This window comes from Eumetopias jubatus, unplaced genomic scaffold (assembly GCF_037043125.1).
Source record: "Eumetopias jubatus isolate StellerSeaLion01/CBP00866 unplaced genomic scaffold, mEumJub1_p1.0 scaffold_3, whole genome shotgun sequence".
Lineage (NCBI taxonomy): Eukaryota > Metazoa > Chordata > Mammalia > Carnivora > Otariidae > Eumetopias > Eumetopias jubatus.
This window is the reverse complement of record NW_028274809.1, coordinates 22,694,990-22,716,173: the sequence shown is the minus strand read 5'-3', so window position 1 is coordinate 22,716,173 and position 21,184 is coordinate 22,694,990. Positions and strand designations below refer to the sequence as shown.

The 21,184-nt window shown below is 38.0% G+C and overlaps 1 protein-coding gene across 1 annotated transcript in view; it reads right to left on the bottom strand.

Annotated features, from left to right (window-relative positions):
• The window catches only part of ABCA12 (ATP binding cassette subfamily A member 12), a 215,468-nt gene that overhangs the window by 109,060 nt on the left and 85,224 nt on the right, over window positions 1-21,184 (bottom strand). The window contains exon 9 of the mRNA XM_088021951.1: window positions 4,845-4,998. Within this exon, the coding sequence (XP_087878077.1) occupies window positions 4,845-4,998 (154 nt within the window). The remainder of the gene's footprint in view (window positions 1-4,844; window positions 4,999-21,184) is intronic.

The following is a 21,184-nucleotide window of genomic DNA, read 5'->3' as shown; positions in this document are numbered from 1 at the left end:
TATTTCATCCTAATGTTCATTCTTTCAAGGTCATCTGTGCTTCAGATATAATCCCTGCCTGCCCATGTTCAAAATATACATCTTTTCTAGGTGGCCCACTAACCAATCCAAAAATCTTTATCAGTTAAGATTTGAAAATGTTTTAATATGTTCCTCCATCCTAGGATATTTTTTATATTCTTAGGAGGGACTTTGGATATATATATCTGAACTAATACCTTTCTAAAAGTTTTTAAAGGTACTATGATGGACAGATGAGGAAATGTCTTAGGGGGTAGAAGTGTATCAGAAACGAATAGAATATGGGGGAGATAATATCACAGTATCTTTCAGGTGATACTACACAAAGTATGTTCTACCTAGTCCTGAAACAGGTCAATTAATCTGGCAACATTACAAGGGTATTTATGTTTTTCCATCACTATTTGCCTATTTCTCCAAGCTACACAAGGGCCTCTATTTATTTGTCTTTCATTAAATTCTGGGATTCTTTCTCTGTGGCCTATCTCAAACACAGCTTCCTCTAGTCTGGGATCCACCACCCTCTCTGTCCTTAATGATCACACCCTTAAGGGCCTCTAGGGAACTCTCCTGACATCGCCCCACCCAAACCTCTCTCCTTTCCAATAACATATCCACTCCCTTTGTTTCATGTTCTGGGCAGAATGAGATCTAAACAAATAGTCATCACATTTACCATGTTATATGGTAATTTACCTGCTTACCTGTCTGTCTGTCTGTCTTTCTCCCACTTGACTGGAAATTTGTATAGAGCACAGGACACTCATTCATCTTGGTATCTGCCCTGACTTGCAGAGTCTCCAGCACACGGTACCCATTCAATACATTCTTACTCATTGAATTAACAATTTTTACCCTGCATGGCAGTTAAGATATCCTCCCACTTTGCTTTTTGATAAATAAAACTTTAACCCTTTATTTTTTACATGACTAAATGATTCTAAAATGGTTACAAAATGGTTATAAATTACTCTGAAGTTAATACAGCATGTGACTTACACATCCCCTGTCATCCTTATAGTCAAATGAGGACACACATCTGTTCTACTTCCACTTACTTTACGTTCCCAGTGATATCTTTAGGTCAGTTTCTAAACACAACCATAGTTTCCAGTACTAAACAAAAGCCTTGGCATTTTAAAATTATGCCTAGGGGCGCCTGGGTGGCTCAGTCAGTTAAGCATCTGACTCTTGATTTCAGCTTGGGTCCTGATCTCAGGGTTGGGAGATCAAGGCCCACATCAGGCTCTGTGCTCAGTGCTGAGTTTGCTTGTCCCTCTCCCTCTGCTCCTCCCTGCACTCACACTCTCTCTCTCTCAAATAAACAAGTAAATAAAATCTTTAAAAAATAAAAATATAAAATTATCCCTGAGTTACATACAGTTAGCTCTATTAAAAGTTTCGGCTAAGCCAATAGGAGCAGAGGTATGAGTTTGGAAACCACAGGTCATGGACGTGTGTCGGCATGACAGAGAGAGGGGAGCAAATCCATAGAGGCAGTTCTCCCACGGGATTCTCAGGAATGCTGAACCACTTCTCCCAATAACAACCCTGTGAACTCTGGAGGATGATTTTCAACTTTCACCAGCTGTGTGAACGATGGCCCAGTCAAGGGCTCCCACTGTTCTGATATATTCTTAGAGGCAGTGCAGAGGGAGGAAGGACCACAAGGGTAAGTCTTGTGATGTTGGATCATCAGTTGTACAAATGAGCAAGAAAACCCGTAAATATAATGTTTCTTTTTCCAGACAGCTAGTTCAAGTTGATGCTGAGTATGGTGTTGGATTTTTATTTTAAAGCACCTCATCCTGAAGCTAATGCCTAAAGAAATATGGATTTGATAACAGAAGGCTGGTGCCGATGCAAAAACATCAAAACACTTGGCGACTGGCCAGCAAGCAGAGGCAGCAGTGTGACCGCATCTTGAAGAAGAGCGGTTTATTAAAATAAACATGGGGAGCCTCTTTTGATGAGGCCAAAGATGGCATTTTCTTCCCTGCACTTACAAAACAGAAAAAGAAGACTGTTTTGTTTCTTAATGAAGCTATGCTGGTGAATCTTCCTTTACCAAAGGGAAGCAATTTAGTGGAACTGCTTACCCAGTAGCCATGCCCCAGTTTCACTTCATGGCCGTATAAACCATAAAAATTAATAGCATGGTGGGAAATATCATTAATGCAATTTTATTATTGTATATAATTTTCTAAATTAAGTTCCAATTACTTGGTAGTTTAGAGAAAATACTGAATATACAGCAATATACAGTTTGAGCTAGACAAACTACCTGGGGGTTAGAATAAAACAAAAAAAGTGCACATGGTCACCAACTCAGTGGCTCATCTTAGGCAATTCTGTGAGTGCGGTTCTCTATGATGTCAGACAGAAAAATACTCCTTTTTGGGAAGGTACATTTGTAGTCTTAGATATCGTTAACAGTTTCCCTCATTGTAACTTGGTTCTTCATGAAAAAGAAAGATATAAAGTTGACAGCCCCAGCTAGACCTGCAAACCAATTTGTTAATAAGAACATTAATATTTCCCATGTCTGTTCTAACCCTTGGTTCATGAAATGTCTATCTCAGGAACAACCCCTTCGTGAAGATCTACCTGATTACTCCACCTGAAAGCTCTCTGTGCTTTAAATATGGAAGGTGTCTTCCCTTCAGTATCCTTCTGGTACTCTTCATTGTACTCTCTCCAGTTATGATGATTGGCTTAATATATTCCCTTTCCTATTAGAACATAGGCACAGATCATGCCTAATTCACCACTCACATGGGGACACACAGACTATGAGTTATGTTGAACAACCAAGATGTCATGCTTCCGTCTTAGCTCTACTCTGATTACACAAGAGGGCATAGGCTCGAGTTAGTTTTGGTCCTCTTGCAGAGGTTACGCAGGTGTTAGTTGAGGTAATGCTTGTATATACTTAGAACATGCTGGTTTCATACATAATATGTCATGTCATCTCCCTGCTTAACACTTTCCAATGGTTTCTCATTACACTAAAAATAAAATGCAAATCCCTTCCCTCTTTCTGTATGTTTGATTCTGCGTGCTCTGTCTCCCGTGTTTCTGTTAGACATATTCCCTACCCCTAAGTATCATCTCTCACTACGTTTTAGCAACATTAGCCAACTTTCTGTTTCTCTAAATGGTCAGGTTTATCACCCACCACCTGAGGATTATTTGCTGCTGCTTTGCCTGGAACACTCTCTTCATATGCTGTCGCTGGTCTCTGCCTGTCCTTGCTGGTCTCTACTCAAATGCCACCTGCTAGCAGAGGCTTTCTCTTGCCACGCTATTGACTTCCTACCTTTCAACTTCTAGCCCATAACCTGCTTTCTTTTCTTGCTAGCACTATTGTTATTATCAGTAATTATGCTATTTATTTATTTGATTGCTCATTTTTTTGCTTGCTTTTCCATTAGAATGCAAGTAACAAAAAAGTAGAGGATTTGTCTGATTTACTTCTGTGTCATAGTGCCTAGAATGGTTCCTAGCACACAGAAATTTCTCAGTCTTTATTTCTTGAATAAATTAATAAATTAATGAAGGAACACCAGAATGTTTTAAGCATTAAGACTCATTAACTTATTGAAACAACAAAACCAATGTGAGTTAGCAACTCAACAATTGTGTTTTCCGAGCTATTGCCCATGACAATTCTTGGCATGTTTCTATTTTATGCTAAACAGCTTACAGTTGCTCGCTCTGAAAGTATCACCCATATTATTTGATAACCAAAATCATAATGATGTTACTAGAGAGAGTGTTAAATGCCAAGGAAGTTAAATTAAACTTCAGGATCAAGTATCTCTGATTAGAGATAAATGTAATCTTTCCTTGAGAAACACTTAAAAAAATCTCTAACCAGAATTGTCTCATGGTCGACTCAGATAACAATACTTTTTCAGTTCTACAGTTTTTTCAGTTTTCATTTCTACAGACGGGTGGGTTCCTGGGAGTCTCTTTAGGTTTAGAATCCCAGAACAGAAAATTGAGATTATAGTCATGTTGAAAATGGTCTAGATTATCTTTATTCTTCAGCTGCCTCTCACACCATAAAATAGGACACACATTAACCTCATTTAAAGATTATTTATTAAGTATACTTTCAATTTACTTTGATTTCTAGAACTTTATTTATTCATTTATTTTTTTAAAGATTTTATTTATTCAATTGAGAGAGAGAGAGAGACAGAGAGAGCATGAGTGGGGGGAGGGGCAGAGAGAGAAGGAGAGAGACAAGCAGACTCCCCGCTGAGTGCGGAGCCAGATGCGGAGCTTGATCCCAGGATCCCGAGATCACAACCCAAGCAAAAGTTGGATGCTTAACCAACTAAGCCACCCAGGCACCTCCAATTTCTAGAACTTTAGTTTCCTTATTTGCATCTCCTGGTTTCTGTTACATCTGGAAGTACCACATAGAGTAATATAAATATGTCATGTTTCCAGGAGATAATGCCCCCTAACATTGCCCTATATCTGAAGCTTGTGATCCAAGCTTAGGACAAAGTGACACTGACAATTTGAGGTGGAATAGAGAATCTCTGAGGGAAGTTAAGGAGGAATGCCTTGGCCACCCAGCTTAAAAAGCAAAGTTTGGGTAATCCATCTAAAATAGATCATGCTTACTCCCACATAAACATGGTAATTTCCATGTGTACCCAGCTTATTCATTCATATTTAGATCACCACATTTGCAGACATAGACAATAAAGTCTTATATCTAACCCAGGAGGGCTTCCTGAATATCTCATAAGTAAACAAATTCTGATCTCTCAAAACAACTGAACACATTTGGGAAGTGCCCTTACCTGTCCTTAAACAGTGCATCATCAATTCCTTTCCTACGAAGCAGATCTTTTGGACCATAGGGTGTGTCTTTGCATTTAGAGTCTGTGTCACAGAGTAGGGTTTGCAGGAATGGGAAGAAGCCAGTACTAGGAAGATTTCGAGGTGCAAGGTAACCTGAAATTAAAAAACAAAATACAGTAATTACATCACTATGGCATTTGCCTTGGAAGGGAAGGACGTGTAGTAACTCTGTTTTGTGAAATTACCTTCTGGATTATGACTATCTGGGTCCACTAATGTATCAAAAGATGTAAAAATGCCTGTTGCCCTACAAATTTCTTTTCCTGGAATTAGCTGCAGGAATGTCCGCTAGAGCATTTTAAAAATAAATCACAGTATATCCATATCATAAAACACAATGCAGCTAATAAAAATGTTGTCAAATAATATAGAAAATGTTTATAATATCTTGCCAATTAAAATGAGTAGATCAGAAAACAGCATGACCAGAATAGTTATAATCTTTAAAAAAAATAGTATCTGTATATTTAAAAACCTGGAACAGGGGCACCTGGGTGGCTCAGTCAGTTAAGTATCTGCCTTCAGCTCCGGTCATGATCTCAGGGTCCTGGGATCGAGCCCTGCATCAGGCTCCCTGCTAAATGGGGAGCGTGCTTCTCTCTCTCCTCCCTCCTCATGTTCTCTCTCGCTATCTCTCTCTCTCAAAACAAAACAAAACAAACAAAAAATCTGGAGGGATTTCCTCGGAGGTATATTTCACTTTATTTTTGTTTAACTATATAGTAACTATTTTTTCCCACAATGTACATGTCTTCTTTTGTTATCAAAGTCATTATAAATGCAGCCAATCTTCCAGATACCGGGAAGTATTTTTGGTCTCCTCAAAATTTAACATAACATAAATAGGATTAATTATCCTATACACACAATATTTTTTCCTATTTAAAAACCCATAATAATGGAATAAATAAATTCTCCCAATAAAGATCACAGAAAACAAGAACTGCAAGAGTAAAGGGTTTTGTAACTTCACTCTAACATTTGCTTTATAAAATATGATGATGGCATATATGTGTCAAGAAATAGGCAAACTGTAAAGCATAAACCTTTTTGCAATTAGGTCTAATATTAAAACACTAGGTTCCTCTTTTGGGGAGTATATGGAGACAGTGAACTTTCAAAAAAGGTAGGTTTAGAAACTCTAAGAGTAATTCCAAACTGAAAATTAAAACGCAAAACCTTAAATTCTTCATGAATCTGTCAAAAAGGGTGTCAGTACAAGTCTGTTTTCATTATAAAAAGAAAGAGGAAAGGTTAAAAAAAAAGGAAATAGTAAGAGCAACACGGTTAAGTAAGCATTAATATATTAGCAGAGCGAATAATAGATAGAAATTTGATCTAAGTAACTTAAATACAGCTCTACATACAGAAAATCGGAAATAAAAGGGAAGGGGCAATAAGAAAGTTGGCCAGAAATAAAGAGGAAAAAAAAGAGAGAGGTTGGAAGATGGTGTACTGTTGACTTTGAAGATGGAGGAAGGAGCCAAAAGCCAAGGAAAGCAGGCCACCTCTAGATGCTAGAAAAGGCAAGGACACAAATTCTCCCAGAGCCTCCAGAAGAAATGTAGCCCTGCTGACACCTTAATTTTTAACCCACTAAGACTAAATTTTAGACTTCTTATCTCCAGAACTATAAAATAATAAGTTGGTGGGTTTTTTTTAATTGAAGTGTAGTTGACATATAAGATTAGATTCAGGTATACAATATAGTGATTTGACATTTATATACATTATTAAATGATCATCACAGTAAATCTAGTTACCATCTGTCACCTTACAAAGTTGTTATGATATTACTGACTATATTCCCCTATACTGTACTTTACATCCCCATGACTTATATATTTTATAACTGGAAGTTCGTACCTCTTAATCCCCTTCACCTATTTCACCCATCTCCCAATCTCACTTCCAATAAGTTGGTGGTGTTTTTATGCTACTAAGTCTGTAGTAATTTGCTGCAGTAGCCGTAGGAAACTAATACATGAAACAAGACTGGTATGAATTAAAGTTCTGGAAATTCAGAAGAAATTGGAAAAAACCTTAAATCCACCAAACTATTCACCACTACCTTCTAAGCTGCATCCCTATCTGACACCAGAAAGACCGTCATCTCTCCTAACATTAAACCCAGTGAAAACTTCACTGGAAAGTGGACCTTCACTGTTTTCATTGTAGTGCAATTTCCTGAATGAACTGGAGAGTAGCAGTCAAATTGCCCATTAACTTTTCACATCACCTGTCTATCAAAATTCTGCCACAATGGACTGCATACAGCAAGACCTTTACAATTCTGCAGTGAAATTTCACCACTGATGGTGGTCTACCCTACTACATAGATCCCAACTGCAGCTGCTCTCCCAGAGTGTGGGTCTGCCAATGGTCTTATTCCTATTTGACTTCAAACACATGCAGTGGGTCCTTTGAATGGAAAGCTGATAGTAGGGCAACAGAAGCAGATGACTCCTTTGCTCATTCCATTTATCAGGGTAATGGTATGGCTGAGCCAGGCAGTGCTGAGAACAACAGCTCATGAGAAGCCATATCCAACAGGAAGAGAAGGAAAAAAAAGGGGGAAAGACATCATGGGAAGAATATTTGAAAAGAGGTGGCACATGACATCCAATTTTAGTTTCTCTGGCATTGATTATAACTTTCAAATTATTAGAGAGGAATTTGGAAGCATTTAAACCCACAAGATTCCTCACTGTGATTTTGATAGATAAGCCTACTTTATAGGAAAATTCATCACAGGGTTGCTTTAAAACCTTTTTAAAAGTCCCTACAATGTTCAAAGTACAGACAGTTCATGCTTCACATGGATTTTCTGACAACTGATACTTAACCTGTTACAATGGGTTCATGCAAATGAGGAATTGGTTTGGGTGTGTACATGTTATAGTAAACACAGTGCCATGCACAGCATGGACTGCCTGAATTACTTATTTTCCCATCACCTTTTAGCTAAGAACCATACACTCATTAAGATAAGGAAGTCTGTTGCAACAACGATCACTGATTTATTAAGCATCCACTTATTCACCATAGTATGGTAGGCATGTGACATACATTTATGCACATCCTTCTTTGATATCCATAATATAGTTTCTCATACATAGCAACTTTTCACACAATCTGGAGATCCTCTAGAACTAACAAGTGAGAATTAAATATAATTCAACTTTATTTAGTGGTCTTCTTGTGGGGAAAAATGGAATTTTTTCCTCCGTCTTCTGCCTATCTCAGTTACGTGTGTGCCAGGAAGTAACCACTCAGAGCAATGGTGGAATCAAACCATGACATGTTTTAAAGAGCTGCTAATTCTAAGTTGAACTCATTCTATTCTGAAGGTGTCTCTGGCACTTTCAGGTTCCAAAATCATGTTTCTCTTTATATCCGTAAACGCTAGGATGCAGGAAAAAGAGAAACATTTCTCTATCCCTCACAGGACTTCCGTGCAGCAAGCATGGAGCATGCCAAGTTAGAGCTAAAAATTGGTTGCCCACATTCACAGCCAGAGCACAGATTTAAGGACACAGGTAGAGGAAGATCATAACTATGCAAACCACAGCACTACTTGTAAGTAAAAAAAACAAAAAACAAAAAACAGATCTCAGGGGCTGGGATGGAGGGTAAAGGCAAGATCGATTCCTTGGTATCATGATTCCCAAAGGTCTTACACTCAGGACAACATTCATGACTATCTCCAGGAGAAATAGTATTGAAGAACTTGCAATTCCATGGGGAAACTGGAGCCAGAAGACTCTAGTATATTCTGAGAGTGAAGCAGGTGAGTAGTAAGCAAGATCCCAATTCACCTGTGGTTTAGTTTCTCAGGGGCTCCAAGCAGAGGCCGTGAAGTGGTCTGAGCAACCACCCATGGGTGGGGAGACGTTATTCTCATAAAATGGACACAGTCAATAATATCTATATAATAGTAACATTGACAGATTCCAACATCATTTCAGGAAGTTGAATCAAACCAAACTATAATACATTTTTAAGAATAAACCACCAATTAGCTAAGCTTTTAACTAAATCAGATTCAATTCTAATTGTTTTAAGAATGAAACCAACATTATAAAAAGATTCAGTTTAAGAATTTAAAAAAAACATTGGGCGCCTGAGTGGCTCAGATGGTTAAGTGTCTGCCTTCGGCTCAGGTCATGATCCCGGGGTCCTGGGATCGAGTCCCACATCAGGCTCCCTGCTCTTTGGGAGCCTGCTTCTCCCTCTGCTTCTCTCTCTCTCTCTCTCTCTCTGTCTCTCATGAGTAAATAAATAAAAAAAAAAATCTAAAAAAAAATACTCTGTAAAGAATTGTGATATCAACCTATACATCTATGTTTACCTAAAAAAGAGGATCAAGTTTGGTTTTCTTTTTCCTTTCTTCACAAAATTCCTTACTCAGAACAGTATTTGTGTGACATAATGTAAAGATTTGAGCAGTGGTTCTCAAAGCACAGGTCCTGGACCAACAGTGTCAGCACCACCTGAGAACCTACTAGAAATAAAAATTTGAGATCCCACCCCAGATCTATTTAATCAGAAACTCTGGGGATGGGGTTCAGCAGTCTTTATTTTTTTAAAAGATTTTATTTATTTATTTGACACAGAGAGAGAGAGTACAAGCAGGGGAATTGGCAGGGAGAGGGAGAAGCAGGCTCCTGCTGAGCAGAGAGCCCGACGTGGGGGTTGATCCCAGAACCCTGGGATCATGACCTGAGCCAAAGCCAGATGCTTCACCAACTGAGCCACCCAGGTGCCCCAGCAATCTTTATTTTAACATGCCCTCTAGATAATTCTGATGCACACTAAAGTTTGCTAACAGCAGGATTAGATTACAAACTTTTGCAGGAGAGTCAGATAGTGAATATTTTTTAGCTGTGAGACTCAACTGTCCCCATCACAATAACTGAAGTCCGTCAATGTAGTATAGAAGCAGCCAGAGATAGCGTGGATATTAACGGGTCTGACTGTATTCCAATAAAACTTGATTTACAAAAAAAGGCAACAAACTGGATTTGGCCTACAGGCTCTAGTTTGCTGACTCCTGGGGGGATGACCTCTTACATTTGTCCCTCACCCTCTCCTGCCTTGCTCACTTATTTTCACATCTTCCTCATACTTTTTTCTCTCTTCCTTCATCTTACCTAATTTACTTAATATCCCTTAATACTCCCTTTCCTCTATTTCTCAATCTTTTGTTCTTTCCTTTCCACTGACCACCCCCTGTTTTGACTCAATTTCCAATTCTTTTCTTTTCTCCTGCTATTCCCTTCACCAACTCCCGTATCTCTTTACTCACTGGTACAGCCAAGAATGCACATTTCGCCCAATATTTTCCTTTACTTCTTTTCCTTTTTCACCTTCACAGGATTTTTGCCCCTTGCATAATAAATTCAGGAGCACATTGCTCATTGGCACTATCCACAGAAATGCTGTTTTCTATTTACTGTATTATTAAAGAAAGAAATGTCACAGTCTTTTCAATAATGAAGCTGCTTCCATTTGACATCATTAGGCTTAGGGAGCATTCTGTAGGCTACCTTGGTGACATTTGTAGATATTGTAATAATGGTAGATATTGGAGAACTTCCACTGTGTTTCTTTGTGTTTTTCTCAAAGCTGGTCAGAACCCAACCTAGATGATATTTTGTGTTTCCAGGTGAAAGGAATTTGGTCTTTACCCCAGTAAAGAAATGAAAGATGTATCTTGGAAGGAAATTCTGACTTTTTAAAATATGATGTTATTCATTTGGGGTATTATAGTTTTCTTAACTTTTTAGATAAAGGGTCACATTAGTAGAATACATTATCAGGCTTTCTGATCAATTAAATGGTAAGTCTCCTCATGAAACACAAGAATTTCTCATCATGACAAGAGTACAAAATGAGACAAGCATATCTAGAAACATCACCTATAAACAAATAACCAGATAAAAATAATGAAAATATGAGAAAGGAAATGAATCTCAGAAGGATATTTGTAATAATGTATTAAAGTATTTTTATTCTTCTTGCAGTTTTTCAGCAAATTTCATTCTCAATAACATCTTTAAAGACATAATTAAAAATATAAATGACATAAACCTAGTCTTTTAAATTATTTTGTGGCGTTATATCAGGAACCCAGAAGACTGTCCTTGTTCTTCACAGGTCCTTTCCATTTGGAGGAGAGACCTGATCACTGAGGGGAGGTGTCCTGTTCCCCCACTCATCATCAGGTAAACTCAAACACGCTAGCTCTTCCTGATTCTACTCCCTCTGAATGAGGGCTTTTTTTTTTTTTAATCTTTGTGGCCCAGAGAGACTTCAGTCTAGGGTTTAATATTGATATGACCTTGAATCTTCAGGTAAAGTCATTAGCTCAATAAAATTGCATTTTTTGAGAGACTAGATAAAGAATAAGCTACTTGAAAGAAAGAAAAATCCTTACATAGTTCTTAGCACAATGCTTGACACAGTGCAAGCAATTATTAACTATATGAATGAATGAAGGAATGAACCCCTGAAGGTCACGGGAAGCCTGCATGACTTAGGACTTTAACATAATATCCATCTTTATCTTTACTATTTATAGGGCAAAATTTCAAATTTTATCCCATATTACTGTAAGTTCAATAGATAACAATGGATACAGTAAGTTCAATTGATAGTAAGTACAATGGATACTATTGTATTATATTTATGTGTCTTATAAGAATGGATAAATCAATACTGATAAAAACCAGTAATACTTATTATAGGCTATTTAGGTCTCAGTTTCCTTGAAAATCTAGTGAGTACACATTGACATCTATAATATCGACCACCGAAATTATTATCCAGAGAGAATCCATCCATCATCTATTCAGTGACTATTTACCGAACAGACACCGTGTGTCTGGCCCTGAGTAAGGTACTAAGTAAGGGTCATCTTTCTGTTTTCTTTTAAATAAGAAATATTTCATTTAAACATTTTAAAAATGTATCTCTAGGTTATGTGTTTGTGTGTGTGTGTGAGAGAGAGAGAGACAGAGAAAGACCACCTATTTTCAAAGCTCATCACACTTTCATTATATAAAATGCATATAGAAGTCATTTGTTTTCCTAAATTGTCAGAAATATTATGTATATAAATAGCATATGTTTGAAAATAAATAGCAAAACACTGGTAAGACAAAAAACTTCCTGTTTTTTTGGAGGAATTAAACAATGCTCATTTCATACAAGCCCCATGACAGTCCTATAGGATAGGCAGGGCAAGGATGATACCCATTTTGCAGATAACCTCAGAGAGATCAAGCAATTTGCTTAAGGTCACATGAAAAGTTAAGTGCCAGAAATGGATCCAGAACTACATGATATACGACAATAATGAAACAACATTCTGTTCAGCTAAGTTTTAGAATATCTTGGAGTGAGAAGACTCAGAATTTGAAAAACAGGTACCACTTCTGGTTTTGATGCTGATTCATTAAATCACCAGGGGCAAATTAACCTACCCATGTCTCTATTTCCACATCTACCTAATGGAGGATAATGGGCCTTGCCACCTCACAGGGCACAGGGAAGATTAATCAGATAACTTGGGTAAGGCACTGTGAAGACTGGAGAGGGAAGGCCGTGTGGAATCCGGAGTTCCCACTGCTCATCAGACTGCTGTTGCATCATGTGTGTAATTTACCACAGTAAGCAGAGCTGTGCTGCTCCACCTGGTCTCCCATCTCTGTGCCTTGAACTAAGGAATGGTTAGGAGTATTGCATGATGTGTTTCTCTCCCTAGTAATTCATAATATGTACCTATATCACCTCATACAGTGCTTCAATTACTGCACACTCAGTGGGTGTGGCACCATGATACATTCTTCCTAATTCTCCCCAGGCAAGTCTTGCTCCATCATACAGGTGCTTTTCCAAGTTCAAATCCTTTGGCAAAAATGTAGACTGTTTCTGGCAGTGAGAGCTGCGGCAAGATGCTTAATCCTTAAAGCAGTGAGTAAGAAGGTCCTATACTCAAAAGGCTGGCATCTTTCTATGCCGCAGAGACCAAGAACAAACCTTGGGTCATTTGAGATGGTGTCCCACATGATGGGATCTTTCCCACATTTCCTCAGAGTTGTCTCCCAGTACCACAACCATCAGGTTTTGAAATGTACAAAAAGTATCCTGGGGAAGATAATTTGGGGACTCTGGCTACAAAATTGCAGGTGCTATAGGAGGTGTGAAAAGATTCTTGCCTTTGGCTTATTATTATTATTATTTTTTAAAGATGAAGGGATGAGGCAGTTTAGACTCGGGACCTTGCTATCTCTTTGGATGTCAGCTCTTTGATCCTAAAGTACACACTCAAACTGATGGTCAGCCCAAAGGGCTCCATAACTCATCTTTCTTAGTTTCCAGAAGAGATGTGCCTCCTTTCTTTCTGAAGGTTAAGGAGACCCTGTTGGGTGAGGGGTTCCAAAGATCATGGCTTGGTTTATTTAAATTGTAAACAAAATTATTTGATTCAAGGCTAGGAGACATAATTGTAATACATACATGCCAGATAATAAACTCCCACTTGGAATGAATCTGAAGTTTAAAAATACTCACTAATACTATTAAAAATATTTGCATTTGGCAAGGAATCTTGAGTTCTATGGCCCTTCTTGGGTGAGTGGGGTCCATTTGTCTTTTAGACAGGACTAACAGTAACCAACTGAAGCTTGTCTTTCAGTAGCAAAGATTCACAATTGCATTTTTAAAAATCTTCCTTGCCATGGCCATTTGTAAACAGAATCTTGGCAACTATTTTATTTCCTTCCAAATCTAACGTTAAAAGAAAAATGAACCCTAGATCCTTGTTCCATTGTAGAACACTCCTCCTATAAAACTTAGTCTCCTAATTCTTCTTAGATATGGCTACCCAGGAAAGATCCCCATAGCCTTTGGGCAGGGCTGATCTGAAGCTGGATCCACATTGGTGTACGGCTGGCTTGATTGCTCACATCAAGAAGACCTGGTGCCAGTGGGTTGAGAGCCACTGTGCTGCACCCCGTCAGCCCCAGACTCCCCTGAGACACTGCCCCCTTCCACAGATCCAGCGACACCTGTTAGCACCAAGTAAAGGGTGGAGGTACTTCCTCCCATGTGGCCGCATCCCTTGGGATTTGTCAGAGATGTGCTGCACTAATTATTACCCACAGTGGTAGCACTCAGCCATCCAGGGAGTTAACTCAAAACCTGAACAGGGATGGGGAAGGTGGGGGGGTGGAGGGGGGAATGAATGGAAGAACTGATTCTTTTCCCACCACAGTGATGGTCTTCAATGGGATGTTGCGGTTGGGGGAGTAGGGGGTGGGTGGGGGAGCCTAAGCATTTTCATAAACCAGGCTCTGGGGCCAAATGAGTTTAGGAAACTAACTCCATCTCCTGTTCTGGGAAAGCCAGAATACATTTGCATATTAAAGATTCTGAGAAGTTTTTCTGTAAAAAACCTGAATACCTTTAGTTAATTCCACATTTCCACAAATGTGAGTACAGATTAATTTTTTTCCTTTTTCTTCCTGTTTTTATTTAAGATTTCTGGGAATGAATATTCCATGGGGCACACTTTGGAAAACAGTGCCTTTACCCATATTCTCACATATTCCCAACTGAAAAGGAATCTGGAACTAGAAATTTATTTATTTTTCCCCCCAGTAGGGAACTTTAAACATAAGGAAATATCTTGGCTTTGAGTCTTGATGTACTAGAACTTACTTGTAAACTGCCACCTCACTAACTTGGCTTAAATACAGTAGTTCAACAAGCACTTTAGTGTTTATTTGTGAAAGTCCATTACAACTGTACATGACTATTTGTGGGAGTCCTTTAGCAAAATTTGTCTAAGACATTGCTTGGGAAAGGAAATTTCATTCCAGAAGGATCTGGGGAAGCTTATAAAAGTACACAGTCTATAATGGGAAAAAATAAGGTAATGAAGAAATCAGAATGAGAGCAAACAAGCATAGGAAAGAATAAAGCCAGCACAATAATTCGTGCCAAAGTTATATGTTGTTGGAGGTTGGCTGCAAATCTGAATCTGAGTGTCCTAAGGAACTACAGAAACAATCATTTAGATTGCCCCTCAAATAAAATAGAACTAAATAAACATATTAGGGGAGGTACAGCTTTTCCTATACTGAGAGAAACCATGACTTTTAGGCACCAAGAAATTCAATGGGTTTTAGTGTGTCTGTTTCCACCCAGAAAAGGAGCACCAATGACAGTGACTCACCATCCCAGTGACCCATCCCTAATGGGTCTTGTCCCGAAGTTGCTTGGGAGTTAGCCAGAAAGGTGTCCCCTTCAACTTGTTTCCCAAATATTTGCCTTTCTGGGGTCTGGGCTAAGTTATGAGTCATTGCCAGGAACTACATATTGGCAGAAATTTTAGGAATTACTCTAGTGAGGGAAGCATTAGGCAGGAGCAAGAGTTAAAAAAGCATCCTTCTAACCCTAGCTTTGCAAATGATTTATTATGCAACCATGACCCTCACCTTGAGTCATTGCCTCACTTATGCAGGAAACATAAATCTGGACTACCCATCCATCACAACTATTACAAGTAGAAGAATCTCCTGTAAGAGGAGATTAGCCATGCTGAAGTATTAAGCACTTAACATAAGATGAAAATTACGTTTGGAAATTAAAATGTGATCTCAGTAACCCATTAAGAGTAATGATATGGAGAAAAGAATTTCAGTAATTACCCCTATAAAAGAACGTTACTAACAACTATTTTTTTCATTCAGAAATCTGACTCAGTTATCACAGAGAATTATATGTGTTATAGTGTAAAAATAAAAGCCAGTGAAGTACATTCCCAGGATCATTGTGCAGAAAAAAACAAAGTCCCATAAACACAGAAGCTTAGTAATGTCTCTAATTCAACAGATGATCTAATTCACTTGGGAAGAAAAGGGTCTGGTTTCAGATCCTATCACTTCTCAACAGTTTGTGTAATATTTATGTCTTTGATATTCATATTCTGTCTATTTGCAAATGATACGTATGACAACCTGCCAGTGGAAAATGTATGTCACAACCTTTTCTTTCAAGCAGCACTGCTGACAGGTAGCAACCTCATCTTGTCAGCCCTTTCTCCTAAACCAAAGATTCTCTTACCAAGACCTCTGCCAATCATAAAGAGACAATTTAAGTGACCTATGGCTTGCTGTGTGACCACAACATATTACAGGCCTTCTCTCTCCTTCTATGTAAAATCGCTTTTCATCAAATCACTTTTCATCATTAGGAAAAAAGAAAGAAAGCAGAGAAAAATTCCTACGGGGCATTTTCCTAAGTTGTAGAGAAAAAAAAATGCTAACATGGCAATTAGTATTTTCTGTTTTTTTTCTAAGAAAAAAAGTGTTTTTTTTCTAAAAAGGAAATAATTCTGAAAAAAAAACAAATAGAAACCTCAAGATTCCATTTGCCTATCAGATTGGCAAAAGTTTAAAAAGTCTGACAATACCAAGTGTTGGTGAGGATATACAACAGTGGGAATTCTCATCCCATGGTGGGAAAAAAGTAAATTAGTCAAAGTCACCATGGAATGCATTTGACCACACTGAAGAAAGTCTAAAATACACATAGCTGTAGGTATATACCCCAGAGACATGTGCACACATGCACCAAGAGACATATTTAAAACATCCATCACAATACTATTGGAAATAATTGAAAAAATAACCTAGGTGCTCATCAAAAGACCACGGATAGATTGTGATATATCCATGCATGAAATATGTGGTCAAAATGAATTCACTTAAGCTGCAAAAATCAATGGAGATAAACATACAAAATGCCATGCTGAGCAATAACATAGTGTTCAGTCTAAAAAGCATGGTGCAAAAAGATGCTAGGTTGGGGTGGCATTTCTATAAAGTTTAAAAACCTGTGGTCAAAGGGTACAAACTTAAGTTATAAGACAAATAAGTCCTGGGCACTTAATATATATCATGGTGACTATGGTTAACAATACTGTACTATATATTTGAAAGTTGCTAAGTGAGTGGATCTTAAAAGTTTTCAACTCAGTGATGGGCAATAAGGAGGGCAAGTGATGTGATGAGCACTGGGTGTTACATCCAGTATTGGTAACCTTGTGAAGTAATGGATGTTAACTAAACTTATGGTGATCATTTCACAATATATACACATATCAAATCATTATGCTGTACATCTGAAACTAATATGCTATGTGTCAACTATATTTCAATAAAGCTGGAAAAAAAACTTACAGTTATACTAGGAGACATATAAAATAAAAGGGAAAGAAGAGAAAGAACACTTGATATACTACACAGCAACGAAATTATCAAGGACACCCTTCAGCAAAGAATCATAGAATTATCCCTGGTTCCTTTCCTCATGGCCCCCATTTCAGAACAAAGCTCTGCTTCCTAGGACCTTCCTCAGTTGTCACCCAAAGTCCAACTCCTATAAAAGGTTCCTTCTGGCACCATCTTACTGAGACACCCTACGGTTCCTCATGGTGGGCACTCCTCGCTAGCTTCAAGGAGAAATAAACACAACTTATTTGACAACAACAACAATAAAGTTAAATAAAACCCAGAAACCACAGAATTTTTTTATAAAACCTGCAAAGTAATATCATGTAATGTAGTCAGGTATATAAATATACAGTAAAAAATAGAAAACAAGCATGGGAATGCTATACACCAAATAAAATGATAATGATATCCTTCAGGAAGGGGGGGAGGGATGCAGACAGGCAGGAGAGAAATTAATCTGAGTGGTTTACACAGGGGCTTCAACGGTACCTTAATGTTTCATTTCTTTTAAACAAATGATTCTGAAAGGAATATGGCTAAAAATGTTACGGTTTGATAAAGTTAGGTAGTGCATACATGAATGTTTGTGCTGTTTTTATGATTGCCAATGTGTTTGAAATAGCACACACTTTTCTTTTTAAAGATAATACAGATCTTCCTCTACTTATGATCGCAGTACATCCTGATAAGCCCATCATAAGTTGAAAATGCTGGGGCGCCCAGGTGGCTCCGTCAGTTAAGCGTCAGCCTCTGCTCAGGTCATGATCCCCATGTTGGGCTCCCTGCTCAGCGGGGAGTCAGCTTCTCACTCTCCCTCTGTGCTCTCTCTCTCTCAAATAAATAAAATCTTAAAAAAAAAAGAAAACGCCATAATCAAAAATGCATTTAATACAGCTAGCCTACTGAACATCATAGCCTAGTCTAGCCTACATTCAACATGCTCAGAACACATTTTGCCCTATAGTTGGGCAAAATCATTGAACACAAAGCCCATTTCATAATAAAGTACTGACTCTCTCATGTAATTGATTGAATACTGTGCTGAAAGTGACAAACAGAATGGTTGTATGGATACAGAATGGTTGTGAAGTACATTGGTTTTTACCCTCATGATGCATGGCTGACTGGGAGCTTCAGCTGGCTGCCAGTGCCCAGCATCATGAGAGATGATCCTAAGGCATATTGCTAGCCCAGGAAAAAGATCAAAATTTAAAATTCTAGTATGGTTTCTACTGAATGCATATTGCTTTCACACCATAGTAAAGGTGAAAAATCTTAAGTTGAACATAAGTTGGGAACCGTCTATATACTGGAATTACATTAAAATTTAGGAAGTTTTAATTACTGAGATATCAGAGAATGTTCATTATAATTCAAACTAACCTACAAGCCAGTTCAAGAATAGCTTTATAACAATGCTCTCTGGGTTGATAAATTCCATCCACTTTTTGTAAATGTTGTGAGTAACTCATTAATCTATTTTTTTTAATCCATTGTCCCCCTTGCCCTGTTTATTATGATACTAGCTGGGAGTCTCTCTTCCTGAGAGGCATGGCTAATTCAGAACTCATTAAATGCACAACTCAAAACTGTTCATTATATATTACCTCCATCCTCTCTCCATTGAGCATCATCTGCTATTGTGTTTACCCCATTACTGAGCTTAATTAAGTCCTTCAAGACTTTCTCGTAATCCCCCAAACTTGTTGTTGGCAAAAATGTACCATTTATTTGCATTGCTTCTGAATCATTAATAAATACGTTTTAAAATTGTTTCTAGGCTTCTAAAAGTCATCACACAGTTCAAACCGACTGACATGCTCTCACTTTACATATTTGCATATCTCAACTGGTTTTTGGATATATCCGGGATCTAACCTTTTATCTGCTATAAACTTGTTCCCCAACTTATTTAAAGGGCCCTTCATTCAGAGCCCTGTGGCAAGTGCCACAAAGTGCCAACCACTGGCTTATCTAACTGCAAATACTCAGTTAATTATTTCAAGGAGTTTCAGCAGGTTAAAAAGACATAACTGAATTTATTAAAACTACATCAAATGAACTGCCTGGGCAGGTTTGTTTGTTTTTTTTTTTTTCTGCTGCTAAAGGAAAAATTTGCCCACACCTAATGTGAATTCCCAGGATCTCTTTTCTCACATTAAAAAAACAAAACAAAACAGGTTAGCCATTAGCCAGCTGGCAGCTCTTTAAAGATATTCTCACAATTAATGGTAAATGATACAGCTTTTCTAGTGGGTCAGTTTGATTCTGCAATTTCTTCAGATTTTTAAAAATGATAACCAAGGGAGGCAGTGCTATTTCATTCCCCCAGGCTCCTACAGCTTTCATTGCCAAACTCAGGTCAGTGGTCTCCATCATTGTATGGATGAGAGTAACACAAGATCAGGGGGCGTTGCGTTTAGCCTCTGTCCTTCTTGACTATCTGTTTGAGAGAATCGTGATCTAATAGACTGCTCTGACTTTACCACATGCATGCTATCAGAGAATTCTTGTTATTCTTTTGAGTTGTGAGCAATGTTGCCTTCAGATCTCCTCTTAATTTTAAAAGTCTTAGTTTATGCAGCCCTGCTGACAAATTTGCCCTTTGCTATCGTTTCTTGGGTAGATATTATTCTAATATGTGTATCTACATTAGCAATGCAGCATCATTACTCATTCAATTCAACGCCAACTGAACATCTTTTATGGACATAACGTGGAAATGCTGTTGGTGGACAAGAGAACTATAACTTTCTTCACTCGTAGACTAACGAGGGACAGGAGAAAACACAGGAGTTCACATGTTAGTAAAACAAACCCCAGCCACCCCATCTTTATTTTGGGGTCATTAATACCTGAGAATTATATGTAATTGACACTCCAGGCAACCCCCCACCCCCCTTTTCCTATTTTGGAACTGCCCTTCCAGGATTAGACTTCTCTGGGTTAACAATGAATTAAATCCTTCCCATACATCTAATAATTAAAATAAACTGGGATATGAATCAGCACATGAACTAGGTGAGTAGCTTATATTTTTTTCCTTCTTGTCTCTTTTTATGCATATTTAGTGGACTTTGTAGCAGCCTCTTTTGTATCTGAGGCAAGCAGATGCTTTTACTCTCTCAGCCTAATGATGTGGAGAAAAACAGAAGGATACAAAAAGTCTCCAAGTGCTTCATCCTCAGAGATAATAGATACTGAAATTGCGTTCCTCACACCATCCCCTCTTCCCAGTTCAATACCTAGAAATGGTGAAAGAAGTATAAAGCTGTGCTGTAAGACACAAGAAAACCTTTTTGTAGACACTGGTGGGTTTCTTTTTAGAAAAACGTGAGCAACTACATGAAGCTGAAGGATTGAAACCTAGAAGTCACACTTTCTTCCTGGCTTTGAGACAATAAAGTATAAATGAGGGGGTCTTACTAGCTATTCAATATCAAACCGCCAGGGCAAGTACTGGAGAATATTGGTAAATAATAGAAATGAAACATGGAAGATATCTGAAACTTCAAGCCAATCTCCAATTTTGCAAATATCAAAATTGATGTGACTTCATTGACTGCTTACTATGCTCAGAGGAACAGTGGAGTCAGGGCAAATTCCATTAATCTCTTCCAATTCAGTCTTATCTTTTCCCGATCACTGTCCCTCTTGTTTTGTATCATTCAAGTCAACAAAATAAGTTGCCAGCTTTTGCTTAATTGCTACTAGACATGCACCAATTTCCCCCAAAGCACCAGACAAAATCTTTTTAATTATTCTTTTTGGCAACACTGAACAGCTCTTATTCTGTGTTACTTAATAAAATGTTTAGAAAATAGTTAACAGAAACTTTAAATCCCAGGCCAGTAACTTTCAATATTTAAAAAGGTGATGAAATCAGGTGTAATATAGACAGTTGGAAAGAAATTAAAGTTAGACATAACAATAGGACTGATGTCAAAATACCAGTTGGGGATGGATGCCCCAAA